The 20,425-nt window shown below is 35.1% G+C and overlaps 1 protein-coding gene across 4 annotated transcripts in view; it reads left to right on the top strand.

The window, feature by feature from the left end:
• Positions 1-20,425, top strand: part of IFT81 (intraflagellar transport 81) — a 70,891-nt gene that overhangs the window by 27,945 nt on the left and 22,521 nt on the right. For all 4 annotated transcript variants that reach the window (XM_045534855.1, XM_045534854.1, XM_045534856.1 and 1 more), the window contains one exon: positions 17,817-17,966. In XM_045534855.1, coding sequence (XP_045390811.1) covers positions 17,817-17,966 — 150 coding nt within the window. The remainder of the gene's footprint in view (positions 1-17,816; positions 17,967-20,425) is intronic.

The following is a 20,425-nucleotide window of genomic DNA, read 5'->3' as shown; positions in this document are numbered from 1 at the left end:
CATTCTATATGTAGTTGTTTGATCAGTCTTTTCTTGGAAAAATTTGGGAACATGATTGTGTTGATGAGGATAAATGTAACAAATTCTAGTCATGTATATTGATTTATATTCCTTTGTCATTTTCTTTTTAGAGGTCTTGTTAGCATTTTTTAAAGTTTGATAATGAAGTATGTATTTGGATGCTTCCTGTTGCCAGTAACATTATTTTAGATGTTATATTTTGTCTAAGAATTTTAGGTCTTCTGATTGCAGATAACAGGTGCTATAGGCATTTGTTCTTTGCTAGACTTTTTTGTTAGTATTTCCTTGATTTTCCTTATTAGTAAAAGATGCAGTGTCTAAAAATGCTTCTTTCTCTCCCATTATATTTTGGTTTTAATTTTAACATTTTATTAACAGGAATAATCCACACATGTGTTTATCTGTTATTCTGCCAAAGCACTGACATGAGTACGAATTTCTTGAACAGTAGAACAGTGGAAATTATCTTGAACAGTGATAGAGATACATTTTCTTGCCAGTCTAGTCTATCTTGATTTCTTTCTTTTCATACCAGTATTTGGTAGGTGATAGAGAAGTTTAGAGACTTATACCTTGTTAATATAACTGAAATTGATAATAATGAATATTTAACTGTTTTTTATATCTTGAAAGTTTTTATATTAGATTTTAAGTATATCCTAATTAAGTATAAATCTGGTTGAGTAGATAGTCTCAAAAAACTTTGATTGCTGTCATGTCTGGGAGGAAATATGCACAAAAAAGTATTGTGGAGCTTTGCCCTTGATCCTGACTTGTTTATTATTCTTACCAATAATTAAGATTATTAATAATGAAAGTATATTATGCAATTACAGTGTGCCAGGCCCACTACTGGGCTTCTTATATACATTATCTCATTTATCTTATTGTACTCATAAGTTTTTACAAATTAAGGAACCAAGGCACACTAAGGATTTAACCTAAGTTGCCTGAGATCGCATTGCTTGTGTGTAGTAGTACCAGGATTTAATTGAGGCAGTCTAGCTCTAGAACCCTCAATAATTTGCCCTTGACAGAAAAGTAGAAAAATTAGTCAGCCTGAAACAGATGATAGAATTACAATTCAACATCATCTTGGTAGACAGGAGCACTGTGCTTAAACAAAGAAAATGACATTAATGAGATTATAAATATAATGTGGTAGAATTCAAGTTTTGTCTGCCAACTCAACACATCACCCATGAGTAATGCAGCTTTAGAAAACAAACAAAATATACTACATTAATAAAAATGTAATATCCTATTTATGGTCAAATTATGCCTGGATATTATTTTATATTTTTGGCTTCATGTTTTAAGAGAGAGATAGTCATGCCCGAGTCCCAGATGAGGGTGACTAAAATGGATGAAAAGTCTGGAAACTTTCACAGAAAGAATTGATTATATATTAACTGAGGAACAAAAGACCAAAAGAAGATATAATAAATATTTAAAAATAAATGTTTAAAGGATTATTTATAGAAAGGGCAGTGTACAGAAAAGAGTTAACATAGGAGGCCTGAGATTGCTATCCCTACAAAGGCCTGCTTGCAAGGTTGGCCCTTGGCTGGCAGCTGGGAACTTGGATTTTGGAAGGATTCCCACCCTTCCGTGATAAGAATGGCTCACTGTGCCTAAAGTGTAGAGAGAGTGTGGTTTATGTAGAGCACATGCTTTCTTTCTAAGAGTCTGGAATTTTGGTACAGGCTAGGTGGAATGTGCCTGCAAGATCAGCTCCCAGTAAAAACCCTGGGCGCTAAGTCTCTGATGAGTGTCCCTGATTGGCAGCATTTCACATGTGTTGTCACACTTCATTGCTGGAGGAATTAAGTGTATCCTGTGTGCTCCCACTAGGAGAGAACTTTTGGAAGCTTGCACTTGGTTTCCTCCAGATTTCACCCCTTGCATCTCTTCCCTTTGCTGATTTTATTTTGTATCTTTTCAGTGTAGTAAATCATAGCCAAGAGTATGATTGTATGCTGAGTTGGGTGAGTCCTCCTAGTGAATCCTTGAACCTAGGGGTGGTCTTTGGGACCCCCAACACAGATGAATTAGTGTTGTTATTGTTTGTTTGCAAGAAGGCAGAATTAGGACCAATGGATGGTGGTTAGAAAGAAATATTTGTTTGACAATAAGGAAAAATTTCTACCACTTAAGCTTTCTTCAGTAATGGAGTAGGCTGCTTTGATGAAGTATGGTACTATACCAATTTAACACATTGACTGCCACACTAGAAAAAAAAAATTTTCCCTGGGGCCACAGTGTTTTATTATGAAAACAGAATAAAAACTTCAAAAACAAAATGATCCTTTCTAATTTAATGAAAAATTTATTATTTTTTATTGTTTTCTGTACATGAGTTATATGCAACTCACGTACCACTAGAATCAGTTTTGACATTGCATGCCAGTTGAGTTGTATGTGACTCACAACATACATACTGAATGTTTTTGAGAGAATTGAGTCTTCATATGCTTCATGAGGCCCTGGGCTGAAAACTAGCATGAGTTAAATACAACTCATATGGCAGTTAATATGTTAAAATATTCTAACAAACTGGATGAGGGACATTTTAGAACTAACGTGTACATTGAGTAGAAGAACATTGGATCAATATTGTGGGTTTTTTAATCTTAAAAACTCTGATTATACAAGTAATACCTGAATGCATTCTCATGGTATAAAAGTCAAACAATACGCATACAGCAAAAGACCGCCTTGACTACTTCCTACCTCCCATCCTAGTCCCTTGGTCCCTTTGAGAGAAAAAACCACTGCTACCAGTTTTATATATTCTTTCAGTCCTTTCTCTGGAGATAGATACAGATATAGATAATATTGTTCTGTGACTTTTAGACAATATGAGTGGTATAATACTGTGTGTATTGTGCAACTTGCTTTTAATAACTTGTCTTAGAGATTTTTTCTGTGTCAGTAAATAAAGAGGCTCTTCTGTAGAGGTTAAGAGCATCAGCTTTGGAGCCAGAAGACCCAGGTGTAGATCCCTGCTCTGCCACCTGTTAACATTAACATGTTACCTACCTCCTCTTTGCCTCAGTTTCCTTGTCTATAAAGTGGGATAATCCTGGCTTACAGGAAACAATAGTATCACCTTTAGTTATAATAATAATTATCATGCACTTCTTTTCATTTAACTGCTACATGGTATTCCATAGAATGGACGTACCATATTTATTCCAACCAAGAGTATACAAGAGTATGTTTCCTATTACTTAAAACTCTTCACTAACGCTTGATCCTCTCAAACTTTTCAATTTTGCTATTTTCACAGTATTTAATTTTAATTTTTCCTGACTACTAGTGAGATTTATAATTGGTCATTTATATTTATTTCCTGTATCATTTGCCTGCTGATTTTTTTCTTTATTTTTTTCCCTACTGCATTGAATGTTTGTTTTTTCTTATCAATTTATCCTATTTTTACATATATTCTAGATATTAATCAGGGCAATTGTTTTCTTCTAGTCTGTCACTTGTCTCTTAATTTTGTATATGATGTCTTTTGTCACACAGGTTTCCCCCACTTTTTCTCAAACAACTTTATTTAGATATAATTAACATACAGTAAACTGGATATGATTAAAGTGTACAATTTGATAATATAGCCAGGAAACTCTCACCATAATCAAGATAGTGAACATACCTATCAACCTCAAAAGTTTTTTTAATGCTCTTTTATGATCCTTTTCTCCCACTCCTCCATGCTCCCCCAAACCAACTACTGCATTTTCTAGAATATTACACAAATGGGATCATATAATATATACTCGTTTTTGGTAGGGCTTCTTTCACTCAGAATAATTATTTTGAGATTTATTCATGTTGTGTGTATATCAATGGTTCATTCTTTTTTTTTTTTTTTTTTTTTTGAGACAGAGTCTCACTCTGTTGCCTGGGCTAGAGTGCCATGGCATCAGCCTAGCTCACAGCAACCTCAAACTCCTGGGCTCAAGCAATCCTTCTGCCTCAGCCTCCCGAGTAGGTGGGAGTACAGGCATGTGCCACCATGCCTGGCTAATTTTTTCTACATATTTTTAGTTGTCTGACTAATTTTTTTCTATTTTTAGTAGAGACGGGGTCTCGCTCTTGCTCAGGCTGGTCTTGAACTCCTGACCTTAAGGGATCCTCCCGCCTCGCATAGTTCATTCTTTTTTATTGCAGACTAATATTCTATCATATTGAACTATCAGTTTGTTTATCCATTCACCTATTCACCTACTAATGAGTGTTTGGGCTGTTTCCAATTTTTGTCTATTACAAATAAAACGGCTGTAAACATTTGTGTGCAAGTCTTTGCATGGACATATGTTTTCTTTTCTCTTGGGTAAATATTTAGTAGTGGAATGACTATCATGGCATAGGTATATATTTGACTTTTTGTGTGTGTGATAAAATATATATAACATAAAGTTTACCATTTATAAGTGTAATATTTGGTGGCATTAATTACATTCACAATATTGTTGTATAGTTATCACCACAAAGAAACTCTTTACCCATTAAGCAATAACTTCTCATTTCCTCTTTCCCCTAACCCCTGGTAACCTCTATTTCTGTCTGTAGGAATTTGAGTATTTTAGATAACTCATATAAGTGGTATCATACAATAGTTACCCTTTTGTCTCAGCTTATTTCACTTAGTATAATGTGCACAGGTTTCATCTTTGTTGAAGCATGTTGTCAGAATGCATCCCTTTTTATGGCTGAATCATATTCAGTGTATTTATATACCCCATTTTGTTTATTCATTCATCTGTTGATGGACACTTGGGTTGTTTCCACATTTGGGCTATTGTCAATAATGCTGCTATGAACATTGACACACAGGTATCTGTTTGAGTACCTGTTTTCAGTTATTTTGGGTATACACCTAGGAGAAAAATGTTGGGTCGTATGGTAATTCCATGTTCAGCTTTTTGAAGAACTGCCATACTATTTTCCACTGCAGCTGTACCATTTTACACTCTCACCAGAAATGAGCAAGGGTTTCAATTTCTCCACGTATTTGCCAACACTTATTTTCCTTTTTCTTTTTTGTTATAGTCATCCTTGTGGGTGTGAAGTGGTATCATTATGCTTTTGATTTTATATTTCCCTAATGATTAATGCCGTTTTCACGTGCTTTTTGGCTATTTGTATATCTTTGGGGAAATGTCTATTTAAGTTGTTTGCCCATTTTTTAATTGGTTTGTCTCTTGTTGTTGAATAGTCTCTGTTTCTTTTAATTTTTCATATTTTCCATCTCATTGTTCTTTTGCATTCCATTAAGGATAAATTCTTTGGCATAATCTTCCACCTTCCTTGTTTATATTTTTAGCTGTTATGTGGTCATCAATCATTTTATTTCAATGATAAAAATTTTAATTTCCAGGTGTAGCTCTAATAGTTTCTAGATATATTATGCTTTTACTTATTTCTAAAAATAATAATTAAAGATATTTTAACATGTTCTAATGTAGTTATGCTTGCTTTGATAATGGAAACAGTTATAACTAATAACTGTTAATTCTTTGAATTTAAAATTTCTTCATGGTATTAGTTTTCTTCAAATATTTGGTGATTTGGGGTGGTATGTACATTTTTTTCTATTACTTTGAAGGATTTTTCAGTAGGAGAGAGGTCCTGGGGTGTGTGTTTCAATCTACCATCAAGCTTGAAATTCTTACCAGTGGTTTCTACACTGTTAGAGGAGCCCTTGGGGTCTGAAGACACGCCTCAGTGGACAATTGGGAAGTGTTGTAGGCCCCTCTTCTGACTTCAACCACATTAGTTCTACTTTTATCTGAAGTATATATTGGGGTTCCACGTAAGAATTTGCTTGAAAATAAAGTTCCACTGTTTAAAAAAAGGATTGAAAGTCACTAAACTAAATGATCAATCTAGAATCTCTTCCACCATAATAATTTCTGAGTATTTATTATGAATCACTGGCTTAAAATGTGTGAGTGAATATGAATCTCTGTATGATTTTTCTTTATTTTTTCACCTACAAGAGACACCAAATTTTAATTTTTAAGTTGATTTGATGCTAGAGTCTAGTTAGAATCTTCATGTGGGTGTTTCTTGGGACTTTATAAGTGCAAATTATCGCTATTATTCTAAGTTATGATAACTTAGAATAATATTGAGATAGGATTTTAATATTAAGTGAGCTTATTTTTCCATGTTTTGGAGTATTTTAAAAATTTTTACATAGAAATATTAGGTTATTAAGTATGAAATGTCCGATTTTCTTAAGTACTAGGTTTGACAGTTGATATCTCTCACATTTCACTTTGACACTTCTTGTTTTATGTTTACCGTAAAGGTTAATCTTCAGTCTTTCAAATGCATGTTTTGGCTTGTGATTTTCTTTCAAATTTTTATTAGGGCAATTTTTGTGAAACCATGGATAAGTCAAAAATTCGTGTTATTTTTGAATATGAGTTCCATCGTGGAACCAATGCAACACAGACAGCTCAAAATGTCAATGAAGTGTTTGGGAAGGATGTGGCTAATGAACGCACAGGACGTCAATGGTTCGAGAAGTTCCATTCTGGTGATTTTAATCTTGAAAATGAGCCACTAGGACAACCTGACGCCAAGGTGGATAATGATGAGATGAAAGCTGTAGTGGAAGCAAATCCATCTCAACCTATATGTGAATTAGCAAGATTTGACGTTACTATTCCAACAATATTGGACCATTTGAAACAAATGGGCAAGGTAAAGAAGCTGGATAGATGGGTTCCACATGAATTAAGCGAGTATCAGAGGAGCAATCGTTTCAAAGCTTGCCTTTCTTTGCTGTCACGACATAAAGATGAACCATTTCTACACAATATGGTTACCTGTGATGAAAAATGGATTCCGTTTGACAATCGCAAGTATTTGGCACAATGGTTGGATAAAGATGAAGTGCCAAAACACAGTCCAAAACTGAATATTCATCAAAAAAAGCTAATAGTGTCTGTCTGGTGGTCCAGTGCTGGTATTATTCACTATAGATTCATGAAATCTGGTCATTCGATTATAGCGGATGTCTGCTGCAACCAATTCGATGAAATGATGAGGATATTTATGATTAAGCAGCTGAGATTGGTCAACAGAGACAGGCCAATCGTCTTTTGCAAGGTTCCACCACAAGTTGCACAAACAACGCTGCTCTAACTACAGAGGCTGGACTTAAAATCTCTTGTTGTCATCTACCATATTCACCAGACCTTGCATCAACTGACTACCACTTTTTCCAGACTTTGGACCACTTCCTGCAAGGAAAAATCTTCAATTCTCAACAAGCTGTGCAAAACACCTTTTGTGATTTCATCCCCACTCGCTCTCCAGGCTTCTTTGCTGCTGGTATAAGCAAGCTACTGTTAAGATGGCAAAACTGTGTCAGTAGTTTAGGCACATATTAAGACTTTGATTAATTGTGCTGCTTCTTGTTTGAAATACAATAAACTACACTTTTGATTCAAAATCGGACATTTCATATTTAATGACCTAGTGTCTTACTTTATTTAGACTTTAGTGTGAGAGGAGACAGAAAAACATAGTATTATGGCATAGTATAATAGTTAGTGGTCATAATTATGACTCTGGGTTATCAATGAAAGGTTGCTGTGATCAGTATGCATTTTAAAAAATAACAGAAAGATGTCAGCTTAAGTAGCATCTCCTCCAGGAAGCATACCCAGCCCACACCCATGACTCTAGTCCTGAAATGTATCACATAAGCAGTGTTTTCTTCTGTATTGTAACAAACTGCACATTGAGGATCATTTTTCAGTTTCTCCTTTCTCTAAGAAACCAGTAAGCTCCGTGATAGCATAGATATCTCTTATTCACCACTCTTTACTTAGTACCAGGCACTTGGTAAAAGTATAGAAAACCTGAATGAAAGTGTGTAATCTAATCTAGATATGTTTTTATCATTGGAAAAGTAATAATATTAAAAATGTCTTGGCACTTCTCAGTAGGCTGTTTATTGCATTGTATAAATAAAGTACCTAACCACAAACTTAAATTTGCCATTAAATCTGGTAGCCTCCAGCCAATTCTTTAGGTATTATTTTTGCTGTTTCACAGGCAACAATGTGAGCCTGAAGACTTTGTCTCACTTAATGGAAGAGCAAAGAATAGAGCCTGTCCTCTTGTAGTGCTGTATAGCTGCTGATCTTTACCATCTTAGTCACCTTGATGTCAGTGAATCTCTGCTTTCATAATTTGAAAAAGCAAACAAAAAATCAGCTCCAATGATACAGTGCTAGTACCCTTCCCAGAGTTGTCATTCAAATGAATGCATGCCTTTTGGGTCTGAGCTTTTTTATAGCAACAAATGAACCTCTGGTTAAGGTTCCATTGACACTTCATGCATTGAAAGGTCACCCCTGGTTTATGGTGTATGGGTGTAGATAGTCCATTTTGTTTTCTTCCCTATTACAAGAAGCTAAGCTGTTTTGCAGTTATAGCTACTTTAAAAATGTGCGTGCTCAAGTAATATTTATAAGCAGCTTTAAAAAGGGCCAACCAATTCATTCTACAGTTACCAACAGAAACCCTAGAGCTAAATTGCAAAGATTATGAAATCGTCTTTAAATACTTCAAAGAGAAGCACAATGAAGATAAGGGAATCCTGGCAAGATTTGCTGCAGCTGTCAGGTCCCGAAAAATTAGGAATCAAATTTTGACACTTGTAATTGAATCATCCACCCTTCTAAGTGAGCCCAGGCAAACCTGTGATATTTTTAGAACCTTTCAAATCACATTGTACTCTTTAGAGTTCATAGCAGGACCTGAGGCCCCCAAAATTTCCCAAGAGATTGAATAAAAAAGAATTAAATAAATTTGGCTCAGTTCACTGTAATAAAAGTGTAGTGTATTATGTATGCAATATAGGTAATGCCACAATTTTAACCCCAAATTTTAAAACCTTTCATAGAGTTTTGTTTTCTTCTTGAAGAGTTAACTGCTTGGACAACAGTTGAAACACCCATTAGAGATAGTAACAGCTGTGTGGTGGTGATTTGATTTATAATAGAAGTATAGAGACCTAGGACGGTGTGATTAACTGTGTTTCACAGATGGATGTTCCTGTGCCATAAGTCTCATTTAAGACAGATTTCTACCAGTATATATCGTATTGCTTATTATAGACTCCCTTAAAAGAATAAGCTGCTAACTAGTTACTACCATATGTAGGTAATTACATTGTTTATGCTTGGCTTGGTGAGATTTTCTAATTTAAAATTGAAAATCTAACACTAACAGGCTGGAAAAGGTTAGAATAGAATTTGTATGTGTATTTATGTGACACTAATTATGACAGGTGATTTGAAAAGACTGTCATTTTAGCAGATAGCAAAGGTTGCTTTGAAACATTTCTAAATACAAAGAGCAGCTCTGAGACCAGTCTTCAGGGAATCCAAATGATTTATTGGAGCATGACATGAAAAGATGGACTTTTCAGGTTTTCTGCAAGTCTGAAGTTCTGTCTAGAACACAAGACACTGAAAAATTGGCAAAAAAATTATAACCTTTGGACATATTCATGCTTCCCTTAAACAGTTGGTGGTATCTCATGACTAACTTCCTTAAGCCTATTCCTGTATTTTCTGTGCTTATAAATCATTTGATGAAATGATTGATTTCAAAGATATTCAGTTAAAAAGTGGAAAATACATGGTTGTTAGAGTAACAGAATTTGAGGACAAAAGTATTCATTCCAGTCCAGTTTTTCTAACTTGCTGAATTTCAGTGAGTTGTATTCATTTCTCTATACATTTTCTAATGCTTTAAAAAAGTTCTTTGTGATTTTTAAAAAATATAAAGTACTTATTATATGCTAATCTTGTTAAGTCCTCACTGCTAATTGCTCTGGAAATAATTTTCATGCCAAATATTGAGGTAGAAAATTTGGAGCAGGAGCAGAGATTCTTGTTTTCATGTAAATAGCTAGAATGATGTCTGGAATCCAGTAATTCTTTTGTGTTCCAGATAAGCTTGAAAAGAATTTATAAATGGTTACATCCTTGGGGAAATAAACTGTCCCATCCATTCAAAAAACTAGCTCAGATTTTGATTACTGTTAAAGGTTTTAAACATGCTAAGTAGATAAAAAGAGAAAGAACATCTGTCAAATTCCATTTTTATCACAAAGGAGCTGAATCTTTAAAATTGGCCCTGAAGCCGGAAGCTAGCACTATAAAGCATTAGTCCATTACCAAAACCAAACGCAGGCAGAGATAAAGATTAGAGCTTCACACAGTTGAGTATTCACTCAGCACCAACTGGCACAAACCATATAGCATTAATCTTTTTTGATCTCACATCTAAAATGATGGTTGCTCTTTCATAAATGACAAATTTAGATTACAAATGTGTATTGGTACAAATGATTAGTAATCATTGCCCTGTGGTAAAGCTTTATAGTTCACTTCAATGACAAATTTGTTTGGTTGCACTATGAGAACCTTTTTCCTTAATGTTCTAAGGACTTGTTGTTTATCTCCTGTGCCTTTAAAAATTATTTTGCCTTCAAAATAATTATTTAATTATACTTTAAATAATTTCTTTAGAAATATTTTAAAAATTAGTCATTTTAAAGTTATTCTTTTAAATATATTTTAAAATTTATTTTTCTTTAAAAATTCCTTTAAGGTTCCTTTAAAATTATTTTTAATTCCTTTAAATTTCAGTTTTAAAATATTTCTTTAAAATTATTTTTAGATATCCCTTTAAAATATTATTTTAAAAGTTATTTTTTCTTTAACTATTTAAAAAATATTATTGGTTTATTTCCCTGTTTTAATAGAGAATGTTCCTGAGAAAAGGGGGGCTCGGGAGATAAATTTTTTAAGGATCCTACATATTTAAAATTGTCTTTATTCCACCCTTGTACATCATTGGTAGTTTGACTGGATAATAAATTCTGGATGGAAATGTTTGTTTCTCTTTAAGAATTTTGAAGGTATTGTCCTGTTTTCTTCTAGTATGTTTCTGTATTTCTTCTAGTGTGTAGCTGTGTGAGGCTGTTGTGATTCCCAGTCCTTTGGGTATGATCTTTGATTGTTATTATTGTTATTTTACCTCTTCTTGAAACTTTTTTTGGGGGATCCTCTATCTCTGACTTTCTAAATTTGTAAGATTTATGAGCCTAAAGTATAACTTTTTTTTTTTTTCCATTGAGCTGAACATTCTGTTGGGCTTTTTAATTTAGAACTTTATGTTATGTCTGTCAGTTCTGGGAAATTTTCTTGTATTATTTCCCCCTCCCCCTTTTTTTTTTTTTCTCCTGTTTTCTTCTGGAGCTCTTATTAGATTTAGGACCTTCTAGATTGGTTCTTTAATTATTTAATGTCTATTTACTTTTCAAAATGTTTAATTTTTTTGCATTGTATTATAAGTAGATGAAAATGTGTTTTTATATATGTATATATGTGTGTGTTTGGGTATCGTATGTGAGAAGTAAAGAATAAGGATATTATGAACATGTATACATTTATCACCCAGTTTAAGAAAAAGAACCTTTGAAGTTGCCTTTGTGCCCTTCACCATCCCATCCTATTTCCACCCCTCTCAGAGGTAACTACCATCCTGAGCTTTGTATTTATCATTCTTGACATTTATTTATTGTTTGGCCACACATTTCTATCCCTAAATAATATGTTATTTCGTTTTCCTAAACAATAGGAAGCATACCCTGTGTGTTGTGTTCTTCTGTTGCTTTTTTTGCTCTGTTATTTCTTGAACCTATAATTGTTTATTTTCACTATATATATAATATGAGTATACAACAGTTTTTCTTTTCTACTATTGATGGACACCTGGCTTGTCTTCCAATTTTTTGTTATTGTATTGCTTCTGTCAACATTCCTATGTATGTCTCCCAGTGACCTATGAACAAGAATTTCTCCAGGGCAGTGTTTCCTAACTTTTTTCACAATAGGACACTTAAAGAAAATGATAATTGTTTAGCATATTGAGGAAAAAGAACAAAGTTGCTTATAGCTAAGGGTGACTGGCCAGCGGTTCCTTATAATATCTTGCCCAGCTACTGCAAAGGCTGGGTGGATTAATATCTTGGCATACCCATAATACTATGGTGCATGGTGTACTGCATTTAAAAAGCTCTCCCCTGGAGCAGTGCTACTCAAAGTGTGGCCTGAAGACTAGTTCCAGTCCACAAACTGTTAGTTACTTTTTTTTTTTTTAATTTTTTTTTTTTTTTTTGAGACAGAGTCTCACTTTGTTGCCCGGGCTAGAGTGAGTGCCGTGGCGTCAGCCTAGCTCACAGCAACCTCAAACTCCTGGGCTTAAGCGATCCTACTGCCTCAGCCTCCTGAGTAGCTGGGATTACAGGCATGCTCCACCATGCCCGGCTAATTTTTTCTATATATATTTTTAGTTGTCCAGATAATTTATTTCTATTTTTAGTAGAGACGGGGTCTCACTCAGGCTGGTCTTGAACTCCTGACCTCGAGCGATCCACCTGCCTCAGCCTCCCAGAGTGCTAGGATTACAGGTGTGAGCCACTGTGCCCGGCCTCAGTATTTTCATTACTTTACAAAAGTATCCAATCCACAAATGATTAGAAAATTTAAAAAAAACTGGTCTTTTACCACAGATAGTTTGAAAAGCCCTGCTATTCATGGGAGTGGAGTTGGTGGAACAGAGTGTATATAATGTCAACTTCAGTAGACATGCCAAGTTATTTTCTAAACTATTGCTCTAAATTATATATCTCCTTTTCCCAGTGGTGTATAGGTATTCCACTTCCTCTATGTTTTAACCAGCACTTGGTATTGAAGGACTTTTTATTTTCACTAATTGGATGGTAATGAAAATGGCATCTTATAGTGCTTTTAATTTGTATTACTATTAATATTTTGATTATTAATGAGATTGAGCTTCTTTTAATTTGTTTATTGGCCATTTTGGGTTGTCTCTTGTATGAAGTGTCCATTCAAGTATTTTATTTGTTTTTCTGTTGGATTGTTTGCCTTTCTGTCATTAAGTTGTAAGTTTAATTTACATATTTTGGATACTAATCTTTTATTGCTTTAATGTGTTGCCAATAAATCCTCCCAACTTGTGACTCATATTTGTAATCTCTTAATATATATTTTGATGAACAAAAGTTCTAATTATAGTCCAGTTTATCAGTCATCTGTTTTTTAGTTTGTGCTTTTCTTCTTAAGAAATCTTTTGCTATCCCAAAATCATAATGATACTTTCCCATATTCTAAAAAAGTTTTATTTGTGTCTTTCACATTTCAGTATGTCTATAATCCACTTGGAATTGATTTTTATATATTATGAAGTAAGGGGTCCATCCATTGAAAAGTCCATTCTTTTCCCTCAAATTTGTAGTGCCATCTCTATCAAAAATCATGTTTCCTGGATATGTGGCTGATTGATACTTGCCATTTTGTTCTGTTGGTCAATTTTTTTATCTGCATGGTAATACTTTACTCTCCTAATACAGCTTTATAATAAATTGTGATGTCTGCTAAGTTATACTCACCCTGTCTCTGCCTTGTTCTTCTTTTTTAGGGAGTAGCTTGGCTATTCTTGTCTTTTGCCCTTGCATATAAATTTTGGAATCAGTTTAACAAGTTCTACTCAAAACCCTGTTGGAATTTTTATCAGAATTGCATGAATTCTGAGAAAATTGAATCTATGACCAATTTGAGGAAAGTTGGCATCTGTATGACCTATAGTTTTCCAATCTGTGAATGTAGTAGCTCTCTATGGTCTTTAAGGAAAGTTTTATAATTTTCTCTGTTTTATACATCTTTTGTTGGATTTATTTCAGGCTCATTTTTTTTTTTGAGACAGGATCTTGCTATGTTGTCCAGGCTGGTCTCCAGCTTCTGGGCTCAAATGATGTCACTCACCTCAGTCTCTGAAGTAGCTGGGTCTACTCTACCACACCTGGCTAGGGTCATATTTTTTTCATGTAATTGTAAAATTATGTCTTTTAATTGTTGTTTGCATATAGAAATGCAACTGATTTTTGCTGTTAACTTTGCTAAATTTTCTTACTAATTATAATAATTTATCTTTAAATTCTTTTTAATTTTTCCACAAAGATAACAGTACTATATGGGAATAAGAAGAATTTTCTTTCTTTCTAATCCTTATACCTTTTATTTATTTTTCTTTCCTTAATATTTTGGCTAGTTCCTTTAGTAAAAACATCGATAGACATGTGTATATATATATGTGTGTGTGTGTGTGTATTATGGATATGCACTCACACATGGATCTGTAACTATTTCTGTATCTATCTGTGTACGTATATTATAAAACTATGCATTCTAACCAATACCCCATACCTCAGGATTCTTTCTGGCTTTCCCCTTTTGCTTGTTTTAAAATATCTTCTTTCGGCTGTGAGCAGTGGCTCACACCTGTAATCCTAGCACTCTGGGAAGCCGAGGCGGAAGGATTGCTTGAGCTCAGGAGTTCGAGACCAGCCTGAGCAAGAGCGAGACCCCTGTCTCTACTATAAATAGAAAGAAATTAGCCAAACAACTAAAAATAGAAAAAATCAGCCAGGCATGGTGGCACGTACCTGTAGTCCCAGCTACCCGGGAGGCTGAGGCAGTAGAATCACTTGAGCCCAGGAGTTTGAGGTTGCTGTTGAGCTAGGCTGACACCACAGCACTGTAGCCCAGGCAAGAGAGTAAGACTCTGTCTCAAAAAATAAAAAATAAAATATCTTCTTTGGCATTGAGAATTTTGGCTCTCTTTTTCTATATTGCATTTATCAGTCAATTAACTTACTTGCTCAGTTTAACCAATCTATCAACTACTCTGGTTTCCTCCTCTCTACACCAATTCTGTTCTCCCACCCCACCAACCCATAGCTTCACCCTCTGTGCCTATGGCTTCCCACTCCTGCCTCACCCATCCATGTCCTCAGCTGCCAGGCCTGCTAGCCTGTGCCTCCATGTGATTCCTCAGCCCCCAACCCCATCATTCCACATCCTTAGCCATTCAGCCCACTGAGCTGCACCTCCATAGCACCCCCCATTACCCTGTGTCCACAGTCACCAGCCTACTGGTCCACACCTCTGCATGACTCCCCAAGTCCCCTCATTTCCCTGCATCCTCGACCTCTCAGCATGATGAAAAAGCAAGATACTATTTATTTTGCTTGCTTATCAAGTTGATGTTTATAAAAGTGTAATAAATAGCCTTTTGAAGGGCAGTTTTGCAGACTCTATCAGAAGACCTGTGGCCCCTCTGACCCATTCCTCTATGCAGTTCCCAAACCTTACCGGCACCTCCATGCAGCTCCCAGTCCCCCTCACTGCCTGCCTTTGCCACCACCATTCTGGACCCCTCTGAACCAGGAAGAGAAGGGAAGGGGAGGGCAGTTTTTACTCTTACTCTCACGTGAGTGTACAACAGAGATTACCAGAGGCTTCATTAGGGATCGTACCATTGCTCTGGCAGCTAATGGAATGTGCACTTGTGTTTCCTTGTATTTTAAAATTTCCTCAGTTTTATTGTCTAATACAATAAGTATTGATAGATATAGTCAACATAAAATCTCTTTGAGGTCTTCAATAATTTTGAGTGTATAAAGAATTCCTAAGAGCAGAAAGTCTGCACAGGAAAAAGACAAACACCCCAATAAAATGGTGGGCTGAAGACAGGCAAATCATTTTTTAAAAATCCCTATAAATGCATAATGAACATGATGAAAAAGTGATATTTCCTAATAAAAAATGCAAATAAAAAGTAAGATACTATTTTGCTTATTTATCAAATTGATAGTTACGAAAGTATTATAAATTGCCTTTCGAAGGGCAATTTGACAGAATGTATCAGAAGCCTATGTTCCTTTTGACCATTTCTGGAAATATGTCCTATGGAAGTGATTAAGAATGTGTCAAAATGGGGGAGAAGTGGTGGGGGGAGGGGGAAAAAAGAGAACGTGTCAGAAGATTTAGCTTCAATGTGTTCATCTTGTTTTGTTGTTTGTATGATATTACAGAAATAACCTAAAATCCAAATGATAATTAGAAGAAACTTCCAGTAGAAGAAAAATATTAATAACCTGTTTTCTTTCTTCTAATTAATTCTGGGGTAGTAGAGCCCTTTGAGAGCTTTGGTGGCCGCTTACTGCTTAATTGTATGGAACTGTGATTAATCTTACCCTGACTACCCTTCCCTTAAGCAGTATGTACAATGAATATCAAATAATAACCAATCAGCATAGAGCACATTGAGTAATTTGAAGGTTTGTTCTTTCACCAAAAACATTCATAGCGTTTAGCTTTTAAAAATAGTTCTGGAGCACAGCAAGATAGAGAGGGGGAAAATTGGCCTCAGTATTATAGAGGATAGCAGATGAGCGGGGTTGATTTCATTTTAGGCACTTTGCCCAGGACACTTTTAATAGCACATATAGTTACTCTAGGGATTCTTTGTAGTTATGTCAGGCTTACACATTTATTCTTTAAAAGGAAAATTTGGAAGTTATTAGACTCTAGGTACATTGATATGACTAAAATTTTTGAAGCAGTTTCTGTAATCCAGCCATTGAAAATTTGCTTTGAGGGGGCTAGATTCCTTAACTTTAAAACTAACTAAATCATGGATAGAAAGATATTTTCAATTTCCTTCCTCTAAAACAATGTGTTCTTTAATTCTTTCAAAGTTTAAGTCAAGTTTTGAAAGATAGTCTAAACTATTTTTATGTGAAGAATTTTTACTCTTAATATTTTAAAGGAATTTCTTTGTATACTCAGGAATAAATCAAGTGTTTAAGAAAAAAATTAGATTTTAAAAATACTGTACTCCCTGTTTTACTACCTTACAATTTAGGATTACTGACCTTAGAATTAGCCTTAAAAATTGGAAGGAAAAATACTAACATGGTAATACAGTTTGTGTTGGGATAGAAGCTTTGAGTGAATTTTTCCTTTTTTGTTTCCCAAAATTTCAGTAATATGTTCGTGACTTTTATTATTTATAAAATTGTTTATTAACCCTCTCCCCAAAATTAGCTTTAAGAAACACTGGGTGTCAAAAAGGCTAAGATTAGTAGACCTAACATTTAATCCAGCAATCCCATTACTGAGTATTTAACCAAAGGAAAAGAAGTTATTTTATCAAAAAGGCACCTGCACTTGAATGTTTATAGAAGCACAATTCATGACTGCAAAGATGTGGAATCAACCCAAGTGCCCATCAATTCATGAGTGGATTATTAAAATGTGGTATGTGTACACCATGGAGTACTACTCAGCCTAAAAGAAAAGATGAATTAATATCTTTTGCAAGAATTTGATTGGACCTGGAGACCATTCTCCTAAGTGAAGTATCTCAAGAATAGAAAAACAAGCACCACATGTACTCACTATTAAATTGAAACTAACCAATGTGTGCAGAGGGAAGTAAAACTCAGTGGAAAGCAACCAGAGTGGAGTGGGGAAGGAAGGAGAATAAACCAGACTAGTGGGTACTGTGAACACTATTTGGGTGATGGGCACACCTACAGCCAGGACTCAAGCATTACAAACATGATCCATGTAACCTAAAACATTTGTACCCCCTTAATATTTTGAAATAAATTTTAAAAAAAAAGTATCGAAGGCCAGGCTTGCCCTTCCAATCTTATCATCTCAGTTATGCCATGAGCATCTTATGTGTCAACTATTTTAAATTTATCACATTTTCCAGAAATAAAGATGAATGATGCATTGAGGTTATACAGGTATATGTTGTTTAGCTACTATTTTTCTACTTATTAGATTACATATTTTGTTTTTTTACAGTTCAAACGGTATGTCAGTAAACTTCGAAGCAAGAGTACAGTTTTCAAAAAGAAGCATCAGATAATAGCTGAATTTAAAGCTGAATTCGGTCTCTTGCAGAGGACTGAAGAACTTCTTAAGCAACGTCATGACAATATTCAACATCAACTGGTAATACGGTATTATTTTGGGCTTCTGTAAATACAAATGCCAAGAGATTTATGGGTTACAGCTTTATGCTGAGGTCATTGTTTTTACTGGAAAAATCATAAAATTATTAATTTGCTCTGATTAATTACAGAGATATCATGTAAGCTGATTCATTTATGTTTAATGTAGTAGTAAGCACTGACTTTTTTATGTGTGTTTACTTTGGGATTATTAATAGAAGTTGAATTCCAAGTAGGTTTTTCTTTTGGTTAGCTAGTTAATATGAGTAAAATTATCATACCAAGAGAGTGACTGTAAAATGTTTATTTATCATGGCCCGCTGAGTAGAAATTTCTATTTATTTATTTAAATTTTTTTAATTGAATTAAAAAAATTTTATTTTGAGGCAAGGTCTTGCCTTGTTGCCCAGGCTAGTAGAGTGCAGTAGGATAGCATCATCATAGCTCATCGCAACCTCAAACTCCTGGGCTCAAGTGATCGTTCTGCCTCAGCCTTCCAAGTAACTGGAACTACGGGTGTGCACCACCATGCCCAGCTAATTTTTCTATTTTTGTAGAGATGGGACCTCACTATGTTGCTCAGGCTCATCTCGAACTCCTAGGCTCAGGCATTCTTCTCACGTGGACCTCCCAAAGTGTTGGGATTACAGGTTTAACCCCACCCGCCCCCCCAGCCTGGGAAGAAATTCTGAGCAGCCACTTCCATGGAGCTTTGTAAAGAAATATCCAGGGAAGGTGCTGTATGGAAGTTTGCCTCCAGGCTTGTTCCTTATGTGTTTGTGCCTTGGTTGTCAGAAAAGAATTAAACCCAGAGTAGTCCAAGAGCAAAGTTGTTCTCATCGTGGATGCCAGTTCCTCTGAATTTTCTTGGTTTAGCTTTTATTTTTCTTTCACCCATGGGAAAACTATTTCATCAGGATGCTGGTTTACCAGCTAGCAGTAATCTGGTAGAGGTAAATGAAATTTTAACCAGTTGTGGTTCCTTTTATAATAGCAGGCAGTATGAACTTTTCTGTCTCATGCTGATAAATATTGTTTGCTTCTAGGGAACTTAAGATTGAAAATTTACTGTGAATCAAACTTGGATTTTACCACACTAACTTTAAAACTGATAGTAGTAACTGCATTATTATTCACTTCAAATATTTTCTAATTTCCATTGTGATTTCTTTGACCTGTTGGTTATGGCTTAAAATCAAACATTGGAAGATTTTCTAATTACCTTTCTGTTATGGATGTCCAACGTATTCCTATTGTGACGAAAGTAAATACTCTGTGATTTTAGTCCTTTGAAATTTGTAATCTTGCACTATGGCCCAGCATATGGTCTGTTTTAATAATTGTTCCTTGTGCAGTTGAAAAGAATGTATATTCTGCAGTTGTTTGGAATAATGTTCCATGTATATCAATTCAGTCAAGTGTGTTAACCATGATATTCAAATCTTCCATATCTCTATTGATTTTTTGTCTGCTTGTTCCATTGGTTATTGAGAAAAGCATGCTGAAATCTCTAACTGGGATTTTTTTTTGTTTATTGCTTTGTTTATTTCTCTTTTTAGTTCCATCAGTTTTTGCTTTATATTTTTTTCTTAAGTTGGGTTCCCTAGAAGCACAGCCTGAGAAGGGAATTCTTTGTGCAAATGATGTATTGAGGGAGTGCCTTCAGAAGGAGGGAAGTGAGGGAAATACATGAGCAACATAAAAAAGCCAAGCAGGGGTATGGTCTCAATTGGAGTTGGCTTCATTCTGATGAGATCCAAGTAGGGCACCAGCTACATCCACTACCGTCCAGCCCTTGCACTGCTAAGATCTGCTAGTTTCTCACATTAAATTTACTCTATCCAGGTATAGCTTCTACAGGATTCTGATTGGTCACAATTTCTAGGAAAACTTATAGGAGAAAGATTAATGGGACAAATTGAAACTCATTGCCATATTTTGTCCCAAGGACATAACTGATAGTTAGTGTCTCTTTTGTGTGCTATCTATTCTAGATTTCCCCTGCCTTCAGCTAGTACCTCCTCTTGTCTAGATGACTTACTGGTGGGATGACCCAGTTCCTCATCCTTGAGAGATGTGAGACTGTAGTAACCACGCCCTTATCAGGCTGTGGTTGCTATACTTGCCTATTTACAGTTAAAACTGGGCATGGGAGTACCAACATATGCCCTGATGGATCATCTGAGTGCTAAATATATTTATTTCTTCTCCCATTATATAGTAGCATCTATATAACCTTATGATTTCCTACCAGTATGACTCTTCTCTTTGCCTTCTGGTCTGTTGGCATAAGGAACCCAAGTGACCAGATGGTAGTCACACCATTAAATTTAGAGGCCCTCTTAATGTGTCTTCTGATGGAAGCATGCCCACTCTGTGAACCAGAACATAAACACCCACAGAGCCTAAAGTTGTCTAGAAGGGAAGCATAATTCCCTAAGTGGATCGGTGGTGATCATG

Source organism: Lemur catta, chromosome 21 (genome assembly GCF_020740605.2).
Source record: "Lemur catta isolate mLemCat1 chromosome 21, mLemCat1.pri, whole genome shotgun sequence".
NCBI classification, from domain to species: Eukaryota; Metazoa; Chordata; class Mammalia; order Primates; family Lemuridae; genus Lemur; species Lemur catta.
The sequence above is the reverse complement of the archived record's forward strand: the minus strand, read 5'-3'. Positions and strand labels throughout refer to the sequence as shown.